The sequence below is a fragment of the Trachymyrmex septentrionalis genome, unplaced genomic scaffold (assembly GCF_001594115.1).
Source record: "Trachymyrmex septentrionalis isolate Tsep2-gDNA-1 unplaced genomic scaffold, Tsep1.0 scaffold161, whole genome shotgun sequence".
NCBI classification, from domain to species: Eukaryota; Metazoa; Arthropoda; class Insecta; order Hymenoptera; family Formicidae; genus Trachymyrmex; species Trachymyrmex septentrionalis.
The window spans coordinates 978,444-998,643 of NW_017304770.1; the positions used below are offsets into that span (position 1 = coordinate 978,444).

At 33.5% G+C, this 20,200-nt stretch overlaps 3 protein-coding genes across 8 annotated transcripts in view; all 3 read left to right on the forward strand.

Annotated features, from left to right (window-relative positions):
• The first annotated feature begins 714 nt into the window (after positions 1-714).
• Positions 715-1,603, forward strand: LOC108746238 (Golgi SNAP receptor complex member 2). The gene is made up of 2 exons (XM_018482877.1): positions 715-990; positions 1,063-1,603. Exons 1-2 carry the CDS (start codon positions 851-853, stop codon positions 1,559-1,561), a joined length of 639 nt encoding a protein of 212 aa, XP_018338379.1. The 5' UTR covers positions 715-850; the 3' UTR covers positions 1,562-1,603.
• Positions 1,604-3,468: 1,865 nt separating this feature from the next.
• On the forward strand, positions 3,469-6,642 carry LOC108746235 (ESF1 homolog). Of its 2 annotated transcripts, XM_018482875.1 has the most exons (8): positions 3,469-3,712; positions 3,784-4,481; positions 4,556-4,734; positions 4,859-4,966; positions 5,041-5,241; positions 5,332-5,551; positions 5,643-6,433; positions 6,529-6,642. In XM_018482875.1, exons 2-8 carry the CDS (start codon positions 3,806-3,808, stop codon positions 6,640-6,642), a joined length of 2,289 nt encoding a protein of 762 aa, XP_018338377.1. In that variant the 5' UTR covers positions 3,469-3,712; positions 3,784-3,805. The 2 variants fall into 2 exon arrangements, with proteins under 2 accessions (XP_018338377.1, XP_018338375.1); XM_018482873.1 differs by having other exon boundaries at positions 3,469-4,481.
• A 2,864-nt stretch (positions 6,643-9,506) lies between these two features.
• Positions 9,507-20,200, forward strand: part of LOC108746233 — a 15,861-nt gene continuing 5,167 nt past the window's right edge. For all 5 annotated transcript variants that reach the window (XM_018482868.1, XM_018482871.1, XM_018482869.1 and 2 more), the window contains exons 1-3: positions 9,507-9,708; positions 9,771-16,652; positions 18,778-19,419. In XM_018482868.1, coding sequence (XP_018338370.1) covers positions 9,902-16,652; positions 18,778-19,419 — 7,393 coding nt within the window. In that variant the 5' untranslated portion in view covers positions 9,507-9,708; positions 9,771-9,901. The remainder of the gene's footprint in view (positions 9,709-9,770; positions 16,653-18,777; positions 19,420-20,200) is intronic.

Here is a 20,200-nt window from a genome sequence, read left to right on the forward strand (position 1 = left end):
GCCAGAGCGAGGAGCATCTTCAATATTCATTTCTCCTGAACGAAATTTAGCAAACCACTTCTGGCACATGCGATCACTTACGGCATCTTCCCCGTATACGGCACATATTTTTTTTCGAGTTTGTGTCGCGTTCTTGCCTTTGCGGAAATAAAAAAAGCATTATGCATCGAAAAAACACGTTATTTCCTTCCATCTTTAAGCTGATTTCAAGTAAACAGTTTTTAATTTATTGGGATAATGAATATCACTAATTATGCTTTGAAATGTCACTAATCAAAACACGAAAGCATCTGACACATCGCATCGACATAAACATATGATATTCGCCTTCAAACGACATCTGTTGAGAAATACGCACGAACTTTCCGGACAACCCAATATTTATCATTTCGTTATCGACAGTAGATACAATCGACCAATTCCAATAGACTAATCGCCCGATTAAGCTAATCGGCGAATCGCGTAAAGTGACTCTTAATTATAATTGTAATTATTGTTTATTGAATGCATTCAGATGCACAATCGCTCACTGAGTGCTCAGGAAGCTTTTTCGTCTGATTGGTCTATATCTTAGGATCTAATAGAATGTACCAATCAAATGAAAAAACTCAGTGAGCGGTTGCGCATCTGGATGCACCGAAGTATCAATTCTATAAATTTTATATTCCATGGTTAATACACGTCAATTCTGTAAATTTCATATTCCATGGTTAATACACGTCATTGGTCGTTGCTGATGTGATCCAATGTTATCGTACTTCGTAAATTTTTACTTGCGAAATGCGAATTTGAGATTATTTGGACACGAATTATTGACATTAGCAATCAAAAGCTTTTTTGTGCAAACAAAATGGAGGCGTTGTATCATCAAACCAATAAATTAATACAAGAAACGCAACATATTTTCTCCCAGCTCGAGAGGAAGACATCTGACACGGATCTGCAGGAAGTGAGGCAAACTATCGAGGACAAAATCACTCTTATCAACAGGTAATTAGAGTCAGTCATGATATTATTTGAAAATTGTTATTGCTTACCACTAAATTTGTATGATTTGATCAGTAATTGCGAACGACTCGACGTGCTATGCCTCAAGGGTCCAATGTCGCAAAGGCAGAACAACAGAATGAGAGTGGATCAGCTCAAGTATGACAGTCGTCATCTCAGCGCCGCCTTGAGCTCTTGGTACAATCGCGTGATGCGGCAACAGAAAGAGGAGGCAGAGAGGGAGGCTTTACTAGCCAGGAAGTTTACCACTAATGACCACGTGGACATCTTCATTGATCATACTGTGCAGCATAATAACAGCTTGCACAATGCCGTCCATGGTATAGATGATCTACTGCACCAAGGCAGCAATGTTTTGGATAACTTAAGATCTCAGAGAATAACGTTAAAGGGAGCTCACAAACGTTTGATAGACATTGGTAATACTTTGGGTCTTTCCAACACTACTATGAGGCTCATAGAGCAACGAGCTAAGCAAGATGGGTTTATTTTAGTCGCCGGTATGACCTTTACTTGTATAGTAATTCTCTTGGTGATAATTTACCTTACTTAGGCATTCCAAAGATTAGTATAATGTATTTGTGATTAATTGTAATTGATTATACTGTTTATATATATATTTGTTAGTTTTCATCACAATTGCTATCAATGCTTATGAAAAAGATAATAATCTTTGTAGCTATTTAGAGCTACATTCCAAAACTTCCTTTCCGAGGAAAATTTTATTCGAAATATATAGTACACATAACATATACTACAGCATATAGAGTAAAATCTTCCTTGGGGAGGAAGTTTTGGAACATAGCCTAAGATTATTTACTCAAGTATCAATTTACTGTAAGCTGTAAGAATATTATGTATGTAAATATAGATACTAAATGACTGTAAATGAAATTTTTTAAATGTTATTTACTATATTTGTGCTAAGATATTTGTATTTTTTATTGTAAAATCAGTGTTGATAGTATTTATTGTACATTTATATTTAGCAACGATTGTTGAAGTTTTCTCGAATGTTATATTAATAAAGTTATTCGTATTTTTAATGGAAAAATATGAAAAAGTTCTAATAATGCCATCTAATATAATTAATATAATAAGGATATAATTTATATATAAGTAATATACATTGTATATCTGCAGATATTAGCTGTATTTGCAAGAAGTACTTCGTTATTTTATTCTTTATAAATTCCTTTTGGTAGCTTCTTTAAATATTTATTATAAAATGTGCAATCCTGTATTTTTTCCTCATTTTCTTCAGAATTTCTCTTTTTTGTTAAAATCTAAAAATGTTATGTTATAAAATGTAGACGGATGCAAAAGTGAGAACGAAAAAACAGCTCAAAAGTAGACACAGGTATTTATAGTCTATTCTTATTTTAAGACCGTCTTAAGTAATGTCTTAAGACGCTAATGCAGTCCTCTGAGGATGCGTTCACACCTTGACGGAAAAGCAGTGGCCAATGCTCGCGCTGATAGTAAGTAGTACAAAAAGCGAAATTATAGACTACCAGCTGGAGTTCTGATGGGCTACTGCTTTTCTGCTTTCCACTTTTCCGTCAAGGTGTGAACGCACCCTGAGAGTGCGCTCCCATAGGATGCGGAACTGTGGAACGTTCGTAATTGATCGTAGTTTCATTCCGCCGATTTTGTTCCGCTAAAATGTGTTTTCCTATGTCTGATGAAGCGAAATTTTCGGAATGCACAATTAGCGCTAACCAATCACAAGAGCCTTCCTATAGATCACTTTCATTAGATCCACCGGAATAGCGTTTATCATTAGCTCGCATTGATTGCGTATCCACAAGTTCCGCTCAATAAGACATAGGAAAATATTGAATTCCTGTGGATCGGAAATTACATTTTTATAAAAATGGATGTCATTAAAATGGATACTCCCAAAAATATGTATATAACTATGTTCAAACTTAAATTACTTATTTTACAATATTCATTTATTTATTTAAAATATTTTTTTCAATTAAATTTTTACATTTCAAGAGTTTTAAACATTAAAATGTCATTGCATAGCTATTATTAGAAATATTGGAACTAAACAATGTCATTGTTATAACATTAATTACAATAATGCAATATCATATCATAACATAATATCATACCCTAGCACGAACACAACTTCAATTTCAACTTGCACTGGTCTCCACTGATTTCAAAGACGCTGGACTAGTTTCCATCGAGGATTTAAACCGGATCAGAATGGTCTAGTTTCCACCGAGGGTTTAATCAGATTAGAATGTAAGAACCAACCAACTACAGTCGAGCATTCCCCTGTCGTTTGACTGTAACAGGGGAATATTCGACTGTAGTTGGTTGGTTCTTGCATTCTGATCCGGATTAAATTCTCGGTGGAAACTAGGCCACAGATAGCTTGAGTCTAAAATCTAGCTTAAGATACTTATCAATGCTGTTTTTTTCTATGACTACATAACCTAGCTAATCCTTATCTATCTTAATCTAACGTATCTTTAAGTATTGGAGATACATGCTTTTCGAATTAATTTAACGAGAACTCGGAAGATTAAAGTTATATAAATTTTTTTCAAAGCTGGGCAAAATTATCTAAAAGGCATCAATAGAGATTATCAATAAAGTTAAAAACTAATCGTCACATAACCTCAAGGAGAGGTTGAAGGTACACAGCTCTCATCAAACTACTCCACAAAAAAAATCAAAGACAAGTGTAATAGAATTTTTCTGTATATATTACATTTCTACATAAAATTTTGGAATTGAATTATTACGTCTGTATAGTTTGTATAAACTAACAATATCAATGGACGAAATGCTGAAAGACGCGCGTTTCGCGCATATCGTGAGAGATCCAAAGTTTCGTCGCATTCCCAAAGCTGAGAGGAAAGTGAAGATTGATCGTCGATTTAAGGGTATGTTTAAGGATGAAAAGTTTGCCGTAAAGTACACCATTGATAAGCGCGGTAGACCTGTTAATCAAACCACCACCGAAGATCTTAGAAAATATTATGATCTGTCGAGCAGCGAAGATGAAGATGCATCTGTATCATCTGCAAGCAAGAAAGATAATGAGAAAAAAATGAAGGATATTAAGGAGAAGAAAAAGAATAAAAAAAAGACTGTGAAGGAAATCGAATTAAAAACTGAAAAAGATTTTTCAGACAAAAGGAATAAAAATGCGAAGAACAAAGGTGATTGTTTGTCAAGCCAGAACAATTTTTCTGAACTGAAAACAAAAGAAGAATCTCCTGATGAAGATGAATCTTCAGATAGTGAGACTAAATCTGTCCAAAAAGAATTTTCTCAAGCAGAGCTAGATGAAAATAATAAACAGCTTCATAAAACAAGAAAAAATGAAGACGGTAAACTTACAAATGAAATTAAAGAAAAATTGAAGGATCTTACTGTAAATTATGCTAGAGGTGAAGGTGTCCTGTTAAGTGACAGTTCTTCAGAAGAAGAATCATCTGAAGCTAGTGGTAAAATATTATTTGTTATATCTTATATATATCCTGATCATATTTAAATAATTACAGAAACAAATCTTTTTTAGATACCGAGGAAGAGATTGAGCATAATTGGGGTGAACTGGACAAAGATGCTGAAACAACAGATGAGATCACATGTCGATTAGCTATTTGTAATATGGATTGGGACAGAATACGTGCTGTGGATTTAATGATTTTGTTAAACTCATTCTTACCCAGTAGTGGACTCATCCATTCAGTTACAGTAATGACTAACATAATAATTTATATATATATATATACATATATATGTTTTTCTGTTTCTATATATTTTTATATATTTCTATATATTTTATATATTTAATTAGAGATATATTTACTTATTTCAGATTTATCCATCAGAATTTGGTCTGCAGCGAATGAGAGAAGAAGAAATTAATGGACCACCAGAATTGAAAAACGAAACTATTGGAAATGAAGATGAAATTGAAGATGATGTATGAAATAATGATTTTCTGTGTTTTTACAATGTTTTCTTATTAACAATTATATTGATTTCTTTTTTTTTTAGAATGAAGAAGGTTCAAAATATCACATGGAGAAGTTGAGACAATACCAATTGAACCGATTGAAATACTATTATGCTGTTGCTGAATTTGATTCCGCAGAAACAGCAAACAAAGTATACACAGAGTGCGACGGTATCGAATATGAATCAACTGCAACTAAATTAGACCTTAGATTTATACCAGATGATATGATATTTGATCAGGTATCTTTTAGAATCATATACATGTTATATTAAAAGTTTATTAAAGTATAAAGAATCATATAAGTTTCATGTATGAAATGTTTGTTAAAGGAACCTGATGAGGTATGTACTGAGATACCTGAACCCGTCAAGTATCAACCACGACAGTTTACGACAACGGCATTGCAACAAGTTAAAGTCAAGTTAACATGGGATGAAACAAATCCAGATAGGCAAGAGTTTACGCAGAAACTAAATTCAGGAAAACTACAGGATATTGATGAAAATGATCTACAGACATATTTGGCAAGTGGTAGCGAGGATGACTCAGGTATGATGCTATTTTATTTTATATACTATATGTTGTTATTTTATGTCAAATTTGAATCTACACATATATATCTTATTATATTATTTTTCAGATACAGAAAAAAAGAAAGATGTAACTGAGAAAACAAATGATAATTTAGAGAAAGAATCAGAAACAAATAATGATCTAATCGGAAAATATAAATCTTTACTTAAGACTATTGAAAAAGAAGAAGAGGCAAAGAAAAACAAAGATGTAGAATTAGAATTCTCATGGGGTTTAGGCACCAAAGAAAAGGCTGAAAAGTTAGTGAAAGAAAGAATGAAAAATAAGGAAGAACTTACACCTTTTGAAGAATACCTAGAGAAACGGAAGGCGAAAAGAAAAGCTAAGAAAGAAGAAAGGAAAAAGCTTAAAGAAGAAAGTCAGAAAAGCGATTCGGAAGATTCTGTGCCATCTGATGTAGATATGAATGATAAATATTTTACGGACGAATTAAAAAATAGTAAATTATTCCATAAAAAAGAAACGAAAAGTAATGAAGCTGATGTTGGTTCATCGAATGAGCAGGAAAATAGTCGACGTGAAGCTGAATTGGAGTTGCTTCTGATGGATCAAGACGAAGACGGTAAAAAGCATTTCAATATGAAACAGATTGAAGAAAATGCAACTATGTCGAAATCCAAACGAAAACGTCTTAATAAAAAGAAAAATGTGCAAGAAGAAGCGAAGGAAGATGATTTCGAAGTTAATGTTAAGGATCCAAGATTTACCGCTTTATTTACGTCACATCATTTCAATATCGATCCTGCGGATTCGCATTATAGAAAGACAAAGGGTACGGAAGCATTAATTAACGAGAAATTGAAGAGAAGAGTTGAAAATGAAACACACACAGAAAACGTAAATAAAAGAATATTTTATAATTAATATAACGATTTATACGATTTAAATGATTTATACGGTTTTTCCTTTAATGCATATCGAAACTTTTTCAGGACAAACAATTTAAAAAGCCAAAAACAGATGGAAAATTGCCAACGGAATTACAAGCTCTAGTTAAATCTGTTAAGAAAAAAACACAAAATATCACACAGCCAATAAAAAAATAAGGTAATTATATTATCTTTGTATTAATTGTAATAGTTAATAAGAAAGTTATACTTTATATATTAATAAAGGAATTATATTTTTAATTTAAGAGATAATTTTTTTTATTTTACAATTGTATATTACATTATGTTGTGAGGTATAGCATTTCATTTTTGCGTTATTTAAAAATGATAAATTTTTATGATAATACTGTTATTATAATTGCTACTAACAAATAATAACTAACAAATAAATTAACTAAAATTATATATTTTTATAAATATAATGTATATACAGAGTTCCGAATTTAAATGGTCAAACTTCGGGAGTGCATAGGAAATCGATTAAAAAAAAATTCTTTAAAAATATCCTCGTTTTTGTTTCGTTTTGGAGAAAATCGTAAAAAGAAATAAAACGTAATTTATTGTTGTACTTATTCATTACTTATTTATTTACATTTATTTATTCATGTTGTCACTTTCTTAATGTAGATATTGTTCAAAATGGCCTCTTGCAACAATGCAATGTAAACATTGCATTTAGTACGGACAGTTTGTGTTGCAGTCAAATATGATCTGATATTTGTGCATTGCAGTCACAATTCAGTCTGTCACACAAAGAAGTTCATAATTTTCTACTTGCAAATTTTCTCTTAACGGATATTAATGAATTGAAAATGATCCTATTTCTTGCAGCCTATTAAAGGGATATTGGAATGAATAATTATCGACATTTATACAAAAATCGAATTGATTAAATGGAATAAAAGATTCTTTTATAGGATTAAAGTAAATGCAAATTTAGGAGATAGTGCAGTGTACTTTATATTAAAATTGAAAAAAGTTAAGTAAGTTTTTAATTTTTTTTCGATTTTAGTATAAAGTTCATGAAACTTTATCCCTAGGATGGAAAGTGAAAAGTTTTTCCATTAACTTCAATGATTAAAATTTTCACTTTTTACTTATTACCCTAAGAAAAAAGTTTCATGATTGATATCCAGAAATATGAATAAACAAAAACGTTATCACCGGAGAAAAATCTGAAGGTACCATTTCATGCAGCTAATGAAAGCTGGCGTTTTACTACTATTCCATTAATTTTCATATCCAACAAAGTTACGTTCAAAATTCAATATTGTTTAACTATACAGGGTAAATCAGAGTCGTTGAACCAACTTTTTATCCTATAAGAAAATTATCGACTTCATAATAATTGAATTATAACGTGTACAGTCAATTATTTTCTCATAAGATAAAAAGCTGGTTCAACGACTCTGATAGGGTGAATCAGAGTCGTTGAATCAACTTTTTATCCTATAAGAAAATTATCGACTTCATAATAATTGAATTATAACGTGTACAGTCAATTATTTTCTCATAAGATAAAAAGCTGGTTTAACGACTCTGATTCACCCTGTATATGGATGCATTCAGAACGTCAACCGCTCAGTGAGCTCTTTCATCTGATTGGCACATTCTTTAGATACTAAAATATATACCAATCAAAACAATCTCAGTGAGCGATTGACGTTTTGAATCCTATAAATAGTGAAGTATCGCTGAATAAATTAATGACATAAAATTATAATCATATAATTTTTAATTATGAATAAGTATATATATTTTAAGTGTGTATATTAAATATGGCTGATAAATTTTTGGCGACACCTGAAAATATAAACGAGGTACGTATATTTAAATAATGACATTAGTAAGGATAAAGATATCAAAAATATTTTTATTATGTCATTATATTGATATTTATTATATTTAGAGTTGGGTAGGTTAACTTTTTTTTTTTAACTAAGTTAAATTAAAGTTAACAGCTTTGAAAATTTAACTTAGTTAAAAAAAGTTAATCCATAGTGACATTAATTGAATTAAAAGTTAATGAAAAAAAGTAATTGAAAAATTAAAAGTTAAATTTGTTTTATTTTATGATTTCAAGTTAACTTTTTTAACTAACAAGGAGGGACTCCATATGTATTTATTTTATGGTTTTTGATCAGTTTTTGCGTAATTCTGGATCTTTTGCGTGATCTCCGACAGAGATGAATGTATAAGCATATAATCCGAATATAGGATCCATTTAATTCTAACTACCCAACCTTGATGTTAACTTTTAAAAAATTAAAAGTTAATAATTACCGATAAAATGTAACTATAATATAAAGTTAAAAAGTTAAAAGTCTAAAATGTAACTAAATAAAGTTAAAATTAATTAACTTTTTAACTTATAGCATTATCTAACCTTGATGTATATTGTATTATTTTGTATTTTTGGTTGGAAACCTAAACCCTCTAAAAATTGTATACATATATAATGTATACGAGACAATTTGCTCCCAAAATGAAGTATATTATCGTATTTGTATAAAGGGATATAATCGTATGTATATTGACGAAAATTTTTATTTTTATCCAGAATGTGGTGATTACTAATATTTCTTTACTTTGTAAATAATAATAATAATGTTTTAACGCGCTAATGTTATAACGTACAGAAAACGAAAAGATAATTTGCAAAAATTTGATAGATGATGCAGAGGTGAATGAGAATTACTCTGATCCCAAACCGAGAGAGTTGTCCCGGTCTTTTTCATGTACCAAACCTCATAGAGTAATGTCCGTGTTTTTGTGATTTTCTTCCCATTAAATTATTACATGGGTTAGATGACAATCAATACCAACTTTAATTGTTCATACATATTTGCAAATTAATTACGTATACGTAATTTTTGGACAATCTCATTACATTACTATGTGCACGCATGTGCACGGGGCATAACATACTAGGGAATTTTTTCAGCCACCGTTGTGTTTCGACTTAAGTTGGCGTCAGTATTTTAGTAAATGTTTTACGATTTGGCAAAATATATTTTCAAAACCGTAAAGTGTGGATGCTTGCGTATCGATCCCGTCTGTCTGAAAGTTAGATAGGCGAATAAGTGATAAAATATCTCTTCCCGCGTTATAATCTATTTGTGCAACACGTGTAATTCATCGGGACCGATTTGCGTACAAGTGTAGAGAGATATTGGTTATGTTCGCTGTTTGGGTGAAAACAAATTGAAGAGCGATGTAGCGGTAAGTAAGACGGGTCATTTGCGCTAATATTGCAAAAACCTTAACGCACGGTGCACTTGCAGTAACGAAGCATACTCGTTTGTACGCGTGGAGATTTGTTCACGATCAATTGGAACAAAAAAGTCCGCATAAATGTACGGCGGCGAGGGCAGCAGCAGGTGCAACGACATCCCCTGCACGGAACATCGAAACAATGTCCGACGGTTCTAAAATGGGCCTATTTGGCTCGAAGGACCGGAATCAGGAACAAAAAGAGAAATCTTCCAAGGACAATTCCCCATCCCGTTATGCACCATATGGCGTTGACAGCGACACCGAAACATACGATACCGAGGCCCTGAGCATGATGGATATCAACGATATCATTGGCGTGCAATCTGGCGAGCAGATTGGTGATTCAACTTTAGAAAGTGAAATCGCTGCTCTTTCACAGATTATTACGGAATCAAAGGTAGAACCAACCTTACAGTTGGAGAGCTTAAAGCCAGTAACACAACATAGTTCTACGATACCGAGCCCTACTTCTAGTACTGTTTGTATCACAAGCACTGATAATATTGATATTTCTAATGCCGAATCCAGTATTGTGTCTGAAAAATGTACAGATAGCATCCATGAACTGCAGCAAGGGATGTCTGATCTTGCCTGTGAAAGTAAGACGCAAACAGAATCATCAATTATCACAGAACAAAGTGTTTCAGAGAATATAGAAATGGACCTTATAATTGAAAGTGATAAAGCTTCTGACGTAAATATTAACCAAGATACTACAGTATCTCCAGATGTTGATGATACATCCACAGTTTATACAGCAGAATCTGTTTGTACATCGTCTTCCAATAACAAGTCACACACTGAGATTAATTCCTCAACTGTCACGTCAAATGATGATACTGTACCGGAAACTGCCACAGAGAAAAGTGTTGTTGAGAAGACAGAGGATGAAACCGTTGACAAAACAATTGATAGTCAAAATGAAACCAAAAGTGGTATAAGGCCTATGGTAACAGTTGGTAACATTAACCAAAGTTTGCAACTGATAGGAGAAGCATATAATTCTGAAGATTCAGAGGAAACGGATGTGAGCTACTTGCCAAAAGAGACTGCATCACTTTCTGTTTCTAAAGAAACTCCACTGTCGGATGTTTCTCCAAAACAGCATGAGCAAGACAATTCTAAAGTAACTGATATATTGGAGCAAACTACTGAAACGTCTTCAAAGTTAAATAATACTGCAGATGCGACTATTTCAGAAGAATTAAATGCAAAAGTAGAAAACATAGACAGTAAAATAGAAGATCCAAACATAAAACAGTCCGAAGATTCTAATTGTAAAACATTGCAACAAGTTTTAGAAATACAAGGGAATACTGATGCATCAAATAAAGTAGCAGAATGTATCGATAATGATGTATCGAGTTACATACAAAGTAAAAATAATACTGAAATAGAAATGGGTATAACTGAAGGAACAGTATTAGAACATCAATTTTCCAATGAAATTTCTAAGGAAAAAAATTCTGAGAAAACTGTAGATTTATTTATTAATACATCCACTGTATCGACAATAGAATTAACTGAAAGTACAGACAAAAATAAGGAAAGTACTGAAGTAGAATTAAGTATATCAACAGTTGCTGAAACAGAAAAACAAGATAATTCTACAACTTTTAATGAAAAAGAGATGCCAAATACAGGAAAAGTAAATGATAATTGTCCTATTTTTGATGATGCAAAGGAATGTACAAAAGATGTACTTGACTGTGAAGATAGAGATGTTTCCGTATCTGCAACTGAATCTCAGGAACCTACTTTAACTGAAATGTCTGATAAGGAATTAAATATGATAGAAGTGACAAGTAAAAATAATAATTCTCAGGAAGCAGATGTTATTAATGAAATTTGTCAGACAACACACGAAGACGTTTCGGTAAAAATTAAAATTAATGATAATTCTCAAGAAACAGCTTTTATACAAGAGATTGAAGGAACTGCTACAACTTCCAATACTCAAGATAATGTGGATGCAGTCAATGCTGAAGAAACATCTGTGCCAATGAATAGAAATACACTTCAAACTGCATCAGATACAGCTAATAAAGAATTGATTTTAAATGAAGATATATCAACAAATCATCCAGATATTGAAGAAAAGAATGTAATTGCCAATTCACAATCTACAGATAGTCATTTGTTAAGTGAAGAAAATTCAGATTTGTGCTCTAAAAATTTAACAATACAAAATGATTCAATTAATGATTCTGAAGAAACAAATGTTTGCACACAAGAGGATGTTCTTGGGCAAACAGATGAAACATTAACTCCAGTTGAACATGACGAATCTGTTAAACAATTTCCTTCTATGTCAGAAGAATCTGAAATTGATGATACTGCATCTAATAAATGCGAGGAATTACATTCTGCTCCAATCTCGTGTGATAATTCAAGTAACATAACTGAAAATATAAGCAAATTTGAAATTGAAGAAATAGAGGATGTAGAAAGGAAGACATCTGAAGCGATATCACTCTCTAAAGATGAAGATGAAACTTCAATGAAAAACAAATCAGAAAAAACGCTTGATCAACCTGAATCGTGTATCCAAAAAGAAGTCAGTTCATCTGTGCAGATAGAAACTAAGTTAATTTCGGAAAACGTTACATCTGCCAATGTATTATTAGAGAATGATACAAACTCGTCATTGACTGAAAATTTAATTGTTTCAGAAGATGATGTAACAGATTATGTGTGCAATAAAATAGAAGAAGAAGATACAGTCATGAAAAATATTACTGAGATATCGTTGAACGAGACAGCAATAAAAGTATCGGAATTAAACGAAGAGGAAATTAAAGAAATTGAAAAAGAAAAAAGTCATAAAATAAATTCAGATTTGGAATCGGTAATTTCAGAAGTAGATATCCGGACAAATCAAAAGGATATCAATTTACAAGATGATGAAAAACCGGGCGAAAAACCTGTAAAAATATCTGTGGAATCGGAAGAATCGATCGATGATAATGTAACACCGATAATCGAGGAAAATGTGAAATCAGTTGTAGAAGAATCCACTGATGCTAATTTAAAAGAGGTACAATCGAACGTAATTGATATCTCTTTATTACACGAAAGCTCGAATGAAAACCTGAATGCCGAAAAATCAACGGAGAAACTGTCTCAAGATTTGGAAAGTATAGATACTCCAGCTACTGCTCAAACTACAGACACTTTTGAGGGACTTTTGGATATAACTCTTATGTCGGACAATGAAAACTCTTCACTAAAGGATATAAAAACTGAAGATAAAGTTCTAATGGAAGAAATAGTAAATAAAAATATTGATATGGATCTGTTATTAGATCAAGCAAATCAAAGCGAAGCAACCATAACGCAAAATTCAGACTACATAACAAACGTGATTGCTAGTTGTTTGACAAACAGAGATAATGAAATGAGCGAGGCTAATATCAACATACCAAGTAACGATAAAATTACCGAAAACGAGGATAGTAGCTTAAAAATGAACGAAGACATGAGTACGGTAAGTGAGACCGCGGATAACGAGAAGATAATAGAAGAATCTCTTGGAACAGATAGCAATTTGCAACAGAACGATTTGGACATGGATTTCGAGAGCAACCGATTGGAGTCGGTCGATTTGGAGGAAAGTGAAGCGAAGCTGGAATTGTCGCAGGATATTCTGCTGGAAGGTGAGAGTGAAAATCTTTCCCAACATGCAGATACCCCTATCGTCATCGAGAATTCACAGTCGAGTTCGGAAATCTCTGAATTGGAGTCTGCGGTAAAATTCTTACAAGAATCCGAAGAGCAGACGATAGACTCTCTGGTACTGTCACCGAAAATGGTGGAGAGTGTCGTTGAGGATATAACGAAGCAGGCAAACGCGGAGCTTTACGTATCCGATGAAATTGATAATTACGCGAACGCCGAATCCGAATTGGAGCATCTGAAAGACACTGCGGATGCTATTTCCATCTCGGAAGCCGAGATTATATCAGAGGCAGCTAAGTTGGAGAACGAGCGGAAATTCGCAACGCAGATGCAAAACGTTCCCAGTATCATTGTGAAAGACACCGAAGAAGAGATAAATGAGACAGAGGCTTGCACATATTCGAAGACGTCTGATACGGCTTCTGTCGCAGATAGTCCCTTGAATGCGCAAATAATCACACGTGTGAAACAATTACACGAAGGAAAAGAAACTGTAACCATTCAATCGTTGCTCACAGAAAGTATTCCGGAAAGTGAGCTGATTCCAGGAATGTCAATATTGGAGGAACGACTGATGGAACCACCGAAGATCGAGATACCCATTCTGGATTCGGCTAAAGTGTTGGAATCTTCCATTAGTCCTAACGATAATCTTCTCATACCGAAGGACGCGAGAACTATCGCATACTCCAGGATGTTGGAATCACCGAAATCGATTGACAAAATTGAATCGAAGGGCGCCGACACGCCGCGTAAGGACTCCGAGAAGCACTCAGATTTCGAGAACGTCGGTTCGCCGAGAATAATCCTGAAGATTGCGAAATCGGCGATCACGGACTGCAGTGAACCGCGATCGCCGAAGAGTCCAAAGATTCGATCAGCTACGAATTCGCCGAATCCAGACGATAGTCCGGGTCAGAAGTTAGGAAAGATTAAATTGAAGCTATCGAAGGGAGGCCACCCCTCTATAATATCTAACGAAAATCTGGACGAAGTTAATCAGTGGCACACCACCGACAATACATCGTCACTATCTCCTATCGGCATGAAGATTAAGTTGTCCAAATCCGGTGACGCGTCAATCGTGGGTACAGAGAAACACGAAAGTCTAGATGATTCAAAGGAGACAAAATATAAAATTGAAGAGCCGAAGAGAACGGATTCTCCGATCGGTATGAAGATAAAGCTATCCAAGTCTGGAGATGCTTCGATCATCTCCGATTCCAGGCAACAGGATACCAAAGAATCTCTTACAAAGCACAAAGAGAAATTAGAGATACCACAAGGAAGCCCAAAAAGAACAGAATCTCCGATTGGCATGAAGATTAAGCTCTCCAAAACTGGTGACGCTTCTATTATTCAAACCGACAGGCAAGAATCTTTAGAGGAGCATAAGGAAATTACACAAAAGCGGACCGATTCTCCAATTGGCATGAAAATTAAACTGTCAAAGACCGGTGACGCTTCTATCGTATCTCCGGATACTCCTGAAGACTTCACGAAGGTAAAGGAAAAGCAGGATTATTCGGAACTACCGAAAAGAACCGAATCTCCAATCGGAATGAAGATAAAGCTATCCAAGTGCAAAGGTGGTGCATCTATTATTTCTGTAGACAATACTGAAGATACAAGAGATAAATTGGAGATACCTGATCCACCTAAGCGCACTGAATCACCACTCGGTATGAAGATAAAATTATCCAAAACCGGAGACGCATCTATTATACATTCCGAGGTCACAGAAGACGTTAAAGAAATAAAATACAAAGACAAATCTGAGATATCGCAAGATACTGTGAAAACGTCTGAATCTTCTGGAATCAAGATCAAGGTGAAGACGAGCGAAGCAACATCATCAGGATCGCCAGATGTTCCCGAGGAGCAAGAGATATTCCAAACTTCCGAATCATCAACAGGCGGCATTCCGAGAATCAAAGTATCCAAATCTGGGGATACGTCGATTGTTTCTAATAAAACGGAATCGACTGAAGATTCGAGATCACGGGAGAGTCAAGCAGAAGCATCAAAGAGAACAGAATCTCCACTTGGTATGAAAATCAAACTGTCCAAGAGCGGCGATGCTTCTATTGTGCAGAGCGAGGCTATAACTGAAGAGCATCAAAGTAAGATTACTCGTGTGTCCGATACGGAATATTCAAAAGGTGGCGACTCATCCCTCGGGATGAAGATCAAGCTATTCAAGTCAGGTGATGCTTCAGTAGTAGAGACACCTTCCAGTTCTTCCGAGAAGAAAGACAAACAACAGAGACGCAGGGACACCGCCGAATCGCCGCTGGAGATGAAGATCAAATTGTCCAAAACTGGTCATCCAACTATCGTGGCATGCGATAATCACGGAGAGTCCTCCACGCCCAAAGGTAAGGATTCAGCGGCTCTGGATCCAGCAATGAATTTTTCTCATAGATATATGGAGCACGCTGCAGCGCATAAGGAACCCACATTGAAAATCCTCAAGACTAGCAGTCACCATCCGTCTATTCTGCAGAGCAATCGTTCTGAACTGACGATTGAGCCAGTGCAGGTGCAGAGCAGAAAGCAACCAGCAGAAAACGTCCAGCAGCAAATCGAAATATCGCCAAAGCGTAAAGATGTAACGATCTCCCCAGTTGAGAGCAAAAAATCTAAGCTGGAGACGCAACTCTTACAGATCTTGCCAGAGGTTACCATCCAACCAGTATTGTGTCAGGATCAGAAACAACAACAGCAGCAGCAACAGCAGCAGCTATTGTTCAATCCGAAGACTAGTCTAATCAGTCGACAGCAGATGAATGTGATCAACCAGGAAATCAGTATCACACAAGTGCGGCCAGACAGTGCTTCTGACAAGTTTAAGGATACGTGCAAAAATTCACCAGGTGGATTGTCGGATTGCGAGATCATCGAGCATCGTCCAGAACTGATAATTGTCAACGAAAATTCGAACTCTAGCCAAGATGTTGTCATTATAGAGGAAGTGACCCCTAACAGAATAGCCGATATCAAAGTCCCAAAGAAGAGAGGAAGACCACGAAGAAATCCCGCGGCACAAGTTCAGCAGTCTCCACAAATGCTGATGTCCAGAGATCCCCTAGCCTTAGACGAAATGCAGCAAGTTCCTGCGCAACAATTCGAACACAGGGAAAATGAGAGACCTAAAAGAACCTGCAGGAATCAAAAAAGTTACGCTCCGCCTAAAAGAGGTAGAGGACGAGGTCAGTTTCTTTTATAATTAATATTTACTACATATATAATACGTATTCATTATATAATTAATATTAATACATAAATAAATTGTAAGTATTTAATTTTAGAAATTGATAGAACTTTACGTTGCGAGAAATAGAAAAATAACTGAATGCTGTAAAGTATTCGCGAAAATATTCAAATATTTATATTTGAAATATTTACATTATAGTTAAAGATAGTTAAAAATTGTAAAATTGTAATAAAAAAAAATATGAGATAAATTATCATTGACGCGATAAATTTAACATATTAATTATTTTAAATATTTTAATTATTTTAATTATTCTACGATACATCTAATGAATATATATTAATTTATAATTTAATTATATTTTATTATTTAATTTATTAAATTAATAAATTAATAAAGAGCTTTTGTAAAGATGCAAAAAAAATGTTTCAATGAACCCGTACGGTTCAATAAAAAATCAAGATAAATCATAAATATAAGAAGAATTCTAGGCTCAATCGAAATAAATCAATAAATATTGAAAATGCTTTTATGAGCCCACACAAGATGACACACACACACACACACACACATACACACACACACACACACACACACACACACAGTGTATATATAATTTATTTTATTAAACGAAGTATTTACTGTATCATTTTTATTCAAAATATCGGAAAGAACAAAAAGATGTTTTAATAAGATTCTTGACATTAATATACCATATAAACACATTAATAAATCACGGACATTCATTAGAATATTCAAAGATAAACTTCCCGTTATATCACATACTAATATAATGTAGTTTACAAAATTAAATGCAAAGATCATGACGCGTTTTATGTGGGACAAACAAGTAGAATTTTAAAAAAGAGGATTAACGAGCATAGAAATCACATTGGAATACGACGATCTGTGATCACAGAGCATAGATTGGAAAATTCACATAGTTTCGACTGGGACAATATCAACATTTTTATGAGGTCATATTTTACACAAAAGACCTAATTTTAGAAATGATACATATATATAAACAGACGAATAGTCCAAAGTTTATAAAATGACACGGAACTTTTAGACTCTACATATTTTTATTTATTAGGTTGTTCGGAAAGTAATTTCGTTTTTTCCCAACAGAGGACTTATTGTATTTTTTCACAGCCAACTTCACACTTAAGCCGCATAATCATTATATATTTTGACAGCTGATATAGCAAGGCTTGCTTGTGAAAAAAGTTCGATTGACTCTACGCATAGTTTTTGGTTGGTGCCCTATCAAATATGGAAAGAAGTGAAAAGCAGCATTTTCGGCATATTTTACTTTTTTACTATCGAAAAGGTAAAAATGCTGTTCAAGCAAGAAAAAAATTATCCGATGTGTATGGAGAAGATGTATTGACAGAACGCCAGTGCCAAAACTGGTTTGCAAAATTTCGATCCGGCAATTTTGATGTTGAAGATGCACCACATTCTAGAAGGCCAGTTGAAGCTGATGAAGACACAGGCATAAAGGCATTAATTGATGCAAACCGGCGAATAATAACTCGTGAGATCGCTGAGAGATTAAATTTATCGAATTCAACCGTTCATGATCATTCGAAACGCGTCTGATTGAAAATCGTCTTTCATTTTCATAAGAAAAAACGAAATTACTTTCCGAACAACCTAATATTATAATTTGTTTTTTTTTTTTGTTCTCTTCTTGATCGTTTCTGTATTACTGTTTCTTATTACATTCTTAGCTTTTGGTCTGACAGTGCTTCAAATATATTCTACGCACCATTTACATATAAATATTGATGATTATCTTTAAAATTTACTTTATATAATGACATATTGCTTTATTATTTAGTTATAGTAATAATTAATAAGCATCCGTTTATATGTAGATGTGTAAATAAAAATTTAGATGTCTGCATCACCTTTTTGTGAAATTTATTGAAAAAGGGATAGGAAGAACAAAAAAATACGAGTGTAATGAGACTATACAATCAACAAATAATTTTATAGAAAAAATGAATAGAAGAAAAAAGGCACAATTTCCATTCCAATACCTATTTATACTTTATATCTCAATCATTTCTCTTTTTAACAGGAAATATTAATTTTTTCTTTGTTGTATCTAGGTCGCGGTAAACGGAAACTAGATAACATGGAACCTCAAGTTGGAAAGAAGGCTCGTGTAGATCAAGATTTAGACGCTATAGAGGCTTCGACAATGGCTGTCATCACTATTGATGAGACACCAGTACAACAAGAGTCACTTCGAAAATCATCAGAACAACTATACAAAGCGCTGAAACAACCGCCCCTAGATCGTAAAAGTATAAGTTCCACATTAAGTCGCAAAGAAGCGGGGAAAAAAGATTGTAAAGCCTCGAACTCCGAGATCGCGACATTAGACCCTGCCAGATTGTCGGATGTTCAAGAAGATGTGAAGAAGGCGACTATGAGTCAAAGTCCATTGGTCTCGAAAGCTGACGAACAGCCTAAAAAACCGACTTTAGAAATCATCTCTGAGAAAACGCAGAAATCAGCAGCAAAACAACATGCTGAAAATAAAGGTAAGATGTCAGACGGGATTAAAGAGATACCTGTACCTCCCGGACATTCAAATTGGCTGACGCCAACGTCAAAGAAGCAAACAGATTCAACAGCCATTAGAGGCGAAACAGTGTCGACGGTGCAAGTGATCGATGAAGAAACAAGAATGAGCGCCGAATCCGGCTCAAGGTCCCAAACACCGGCTAGAAATATACCAGCACCAGGTATGTATTTACATTAATATTAATACATATATCATATATTTTTATTATAGTACAATAAATAAATATGATACAATATTAAAGATAATAAACATTCATAATTAATATAGTGATTTAACGTCACTATTTCATTGTTTTAAATTTCATATTTTGTATATGTACATTGTATACAGAGATATATTGTATAGAGGGTGTACTAGTATATTTTAATAATATAACTTAATATTTATTATTTTATATATATAGATGCTACATTGATATTTACATGATTGTATTTCTATTCGTCTATTTCTTTTTTCTTGTTTATATTTTTTGTTTGTATAAAATCTTTATATTAAAAAAAATTAGTAGTCTCTTGTGTTTCATTAAAATCTGATTAAAAATGTAACTTAATGAAGAATTACAGAGTTATATTTTCATTAATAGTATTTATTTGTAATGTGTAAATAGAATTAGATTAAAATAACATAATGTTTATATATTAATAATATAATTATACATAATTGCTTTTAAGAGAATGAATCTCTAGAAAAAATATTTTTATTTTAGTTGAAGAGTTGAGTTGGTTGTATTGGTACACATCCAAAACATCAAGCTGGCTAAAAATAGATCTTTTCTTGTGGCATAAGATGTCTCTCAAGTAACTAAATACGAAATTGTAATAATGTGCTCAAATATGAGACAGTGTACATTTCTTTTATTTGCAATATGTGTTGTAATCATGTTGTGTTTAGCAGCGCTAAAAACGCTTATATTAATTTTTATATCATCTATATAAATAAAA

What these genes read in the sequence shown, in the direction of transcription:
- LOC108746238 (XM_018482877.1), top strand. Translation starts at nt 851, where the DNA reads ATGGAGGCGTTGTATCATCAAACCAATAAATTAATACAAGAAACGCAA. An exon ending in AAAATCACTCTTATCAACAG is followed by an intron (nt 991 to 1,062) that starts GTAATTAGAGTC and finishes TGATTTGATCAG; the next exon opens with TAATTGCGAACGACTCGACG.
- LOC108746235 (XM_018482873.1), top strand. Translation starts at nt 3,806, where the DNA reads ATGGACGAAATGCTGAAAGACGCGCGTTTCGCGCATATCGTGAGAGAT. An exon ending in ATGATATGATATTTGATCAG is followed by an intron (nt 5,242 to 5,331) that starts GTATCTTTTAGA and finishes TGTTTGTTAAAG; the next exon opens with GAACCTGATGAGGTATGTAC. An exon ending in TGGTAGCGAGGATGACTCAG is followed by an intron (nt 5,552 to 5,642) that starts GTATGATGCTAT and finishes ATTATTTTTCAG; the next exon opens with ATACAGAAAAAAAGAAAGAT.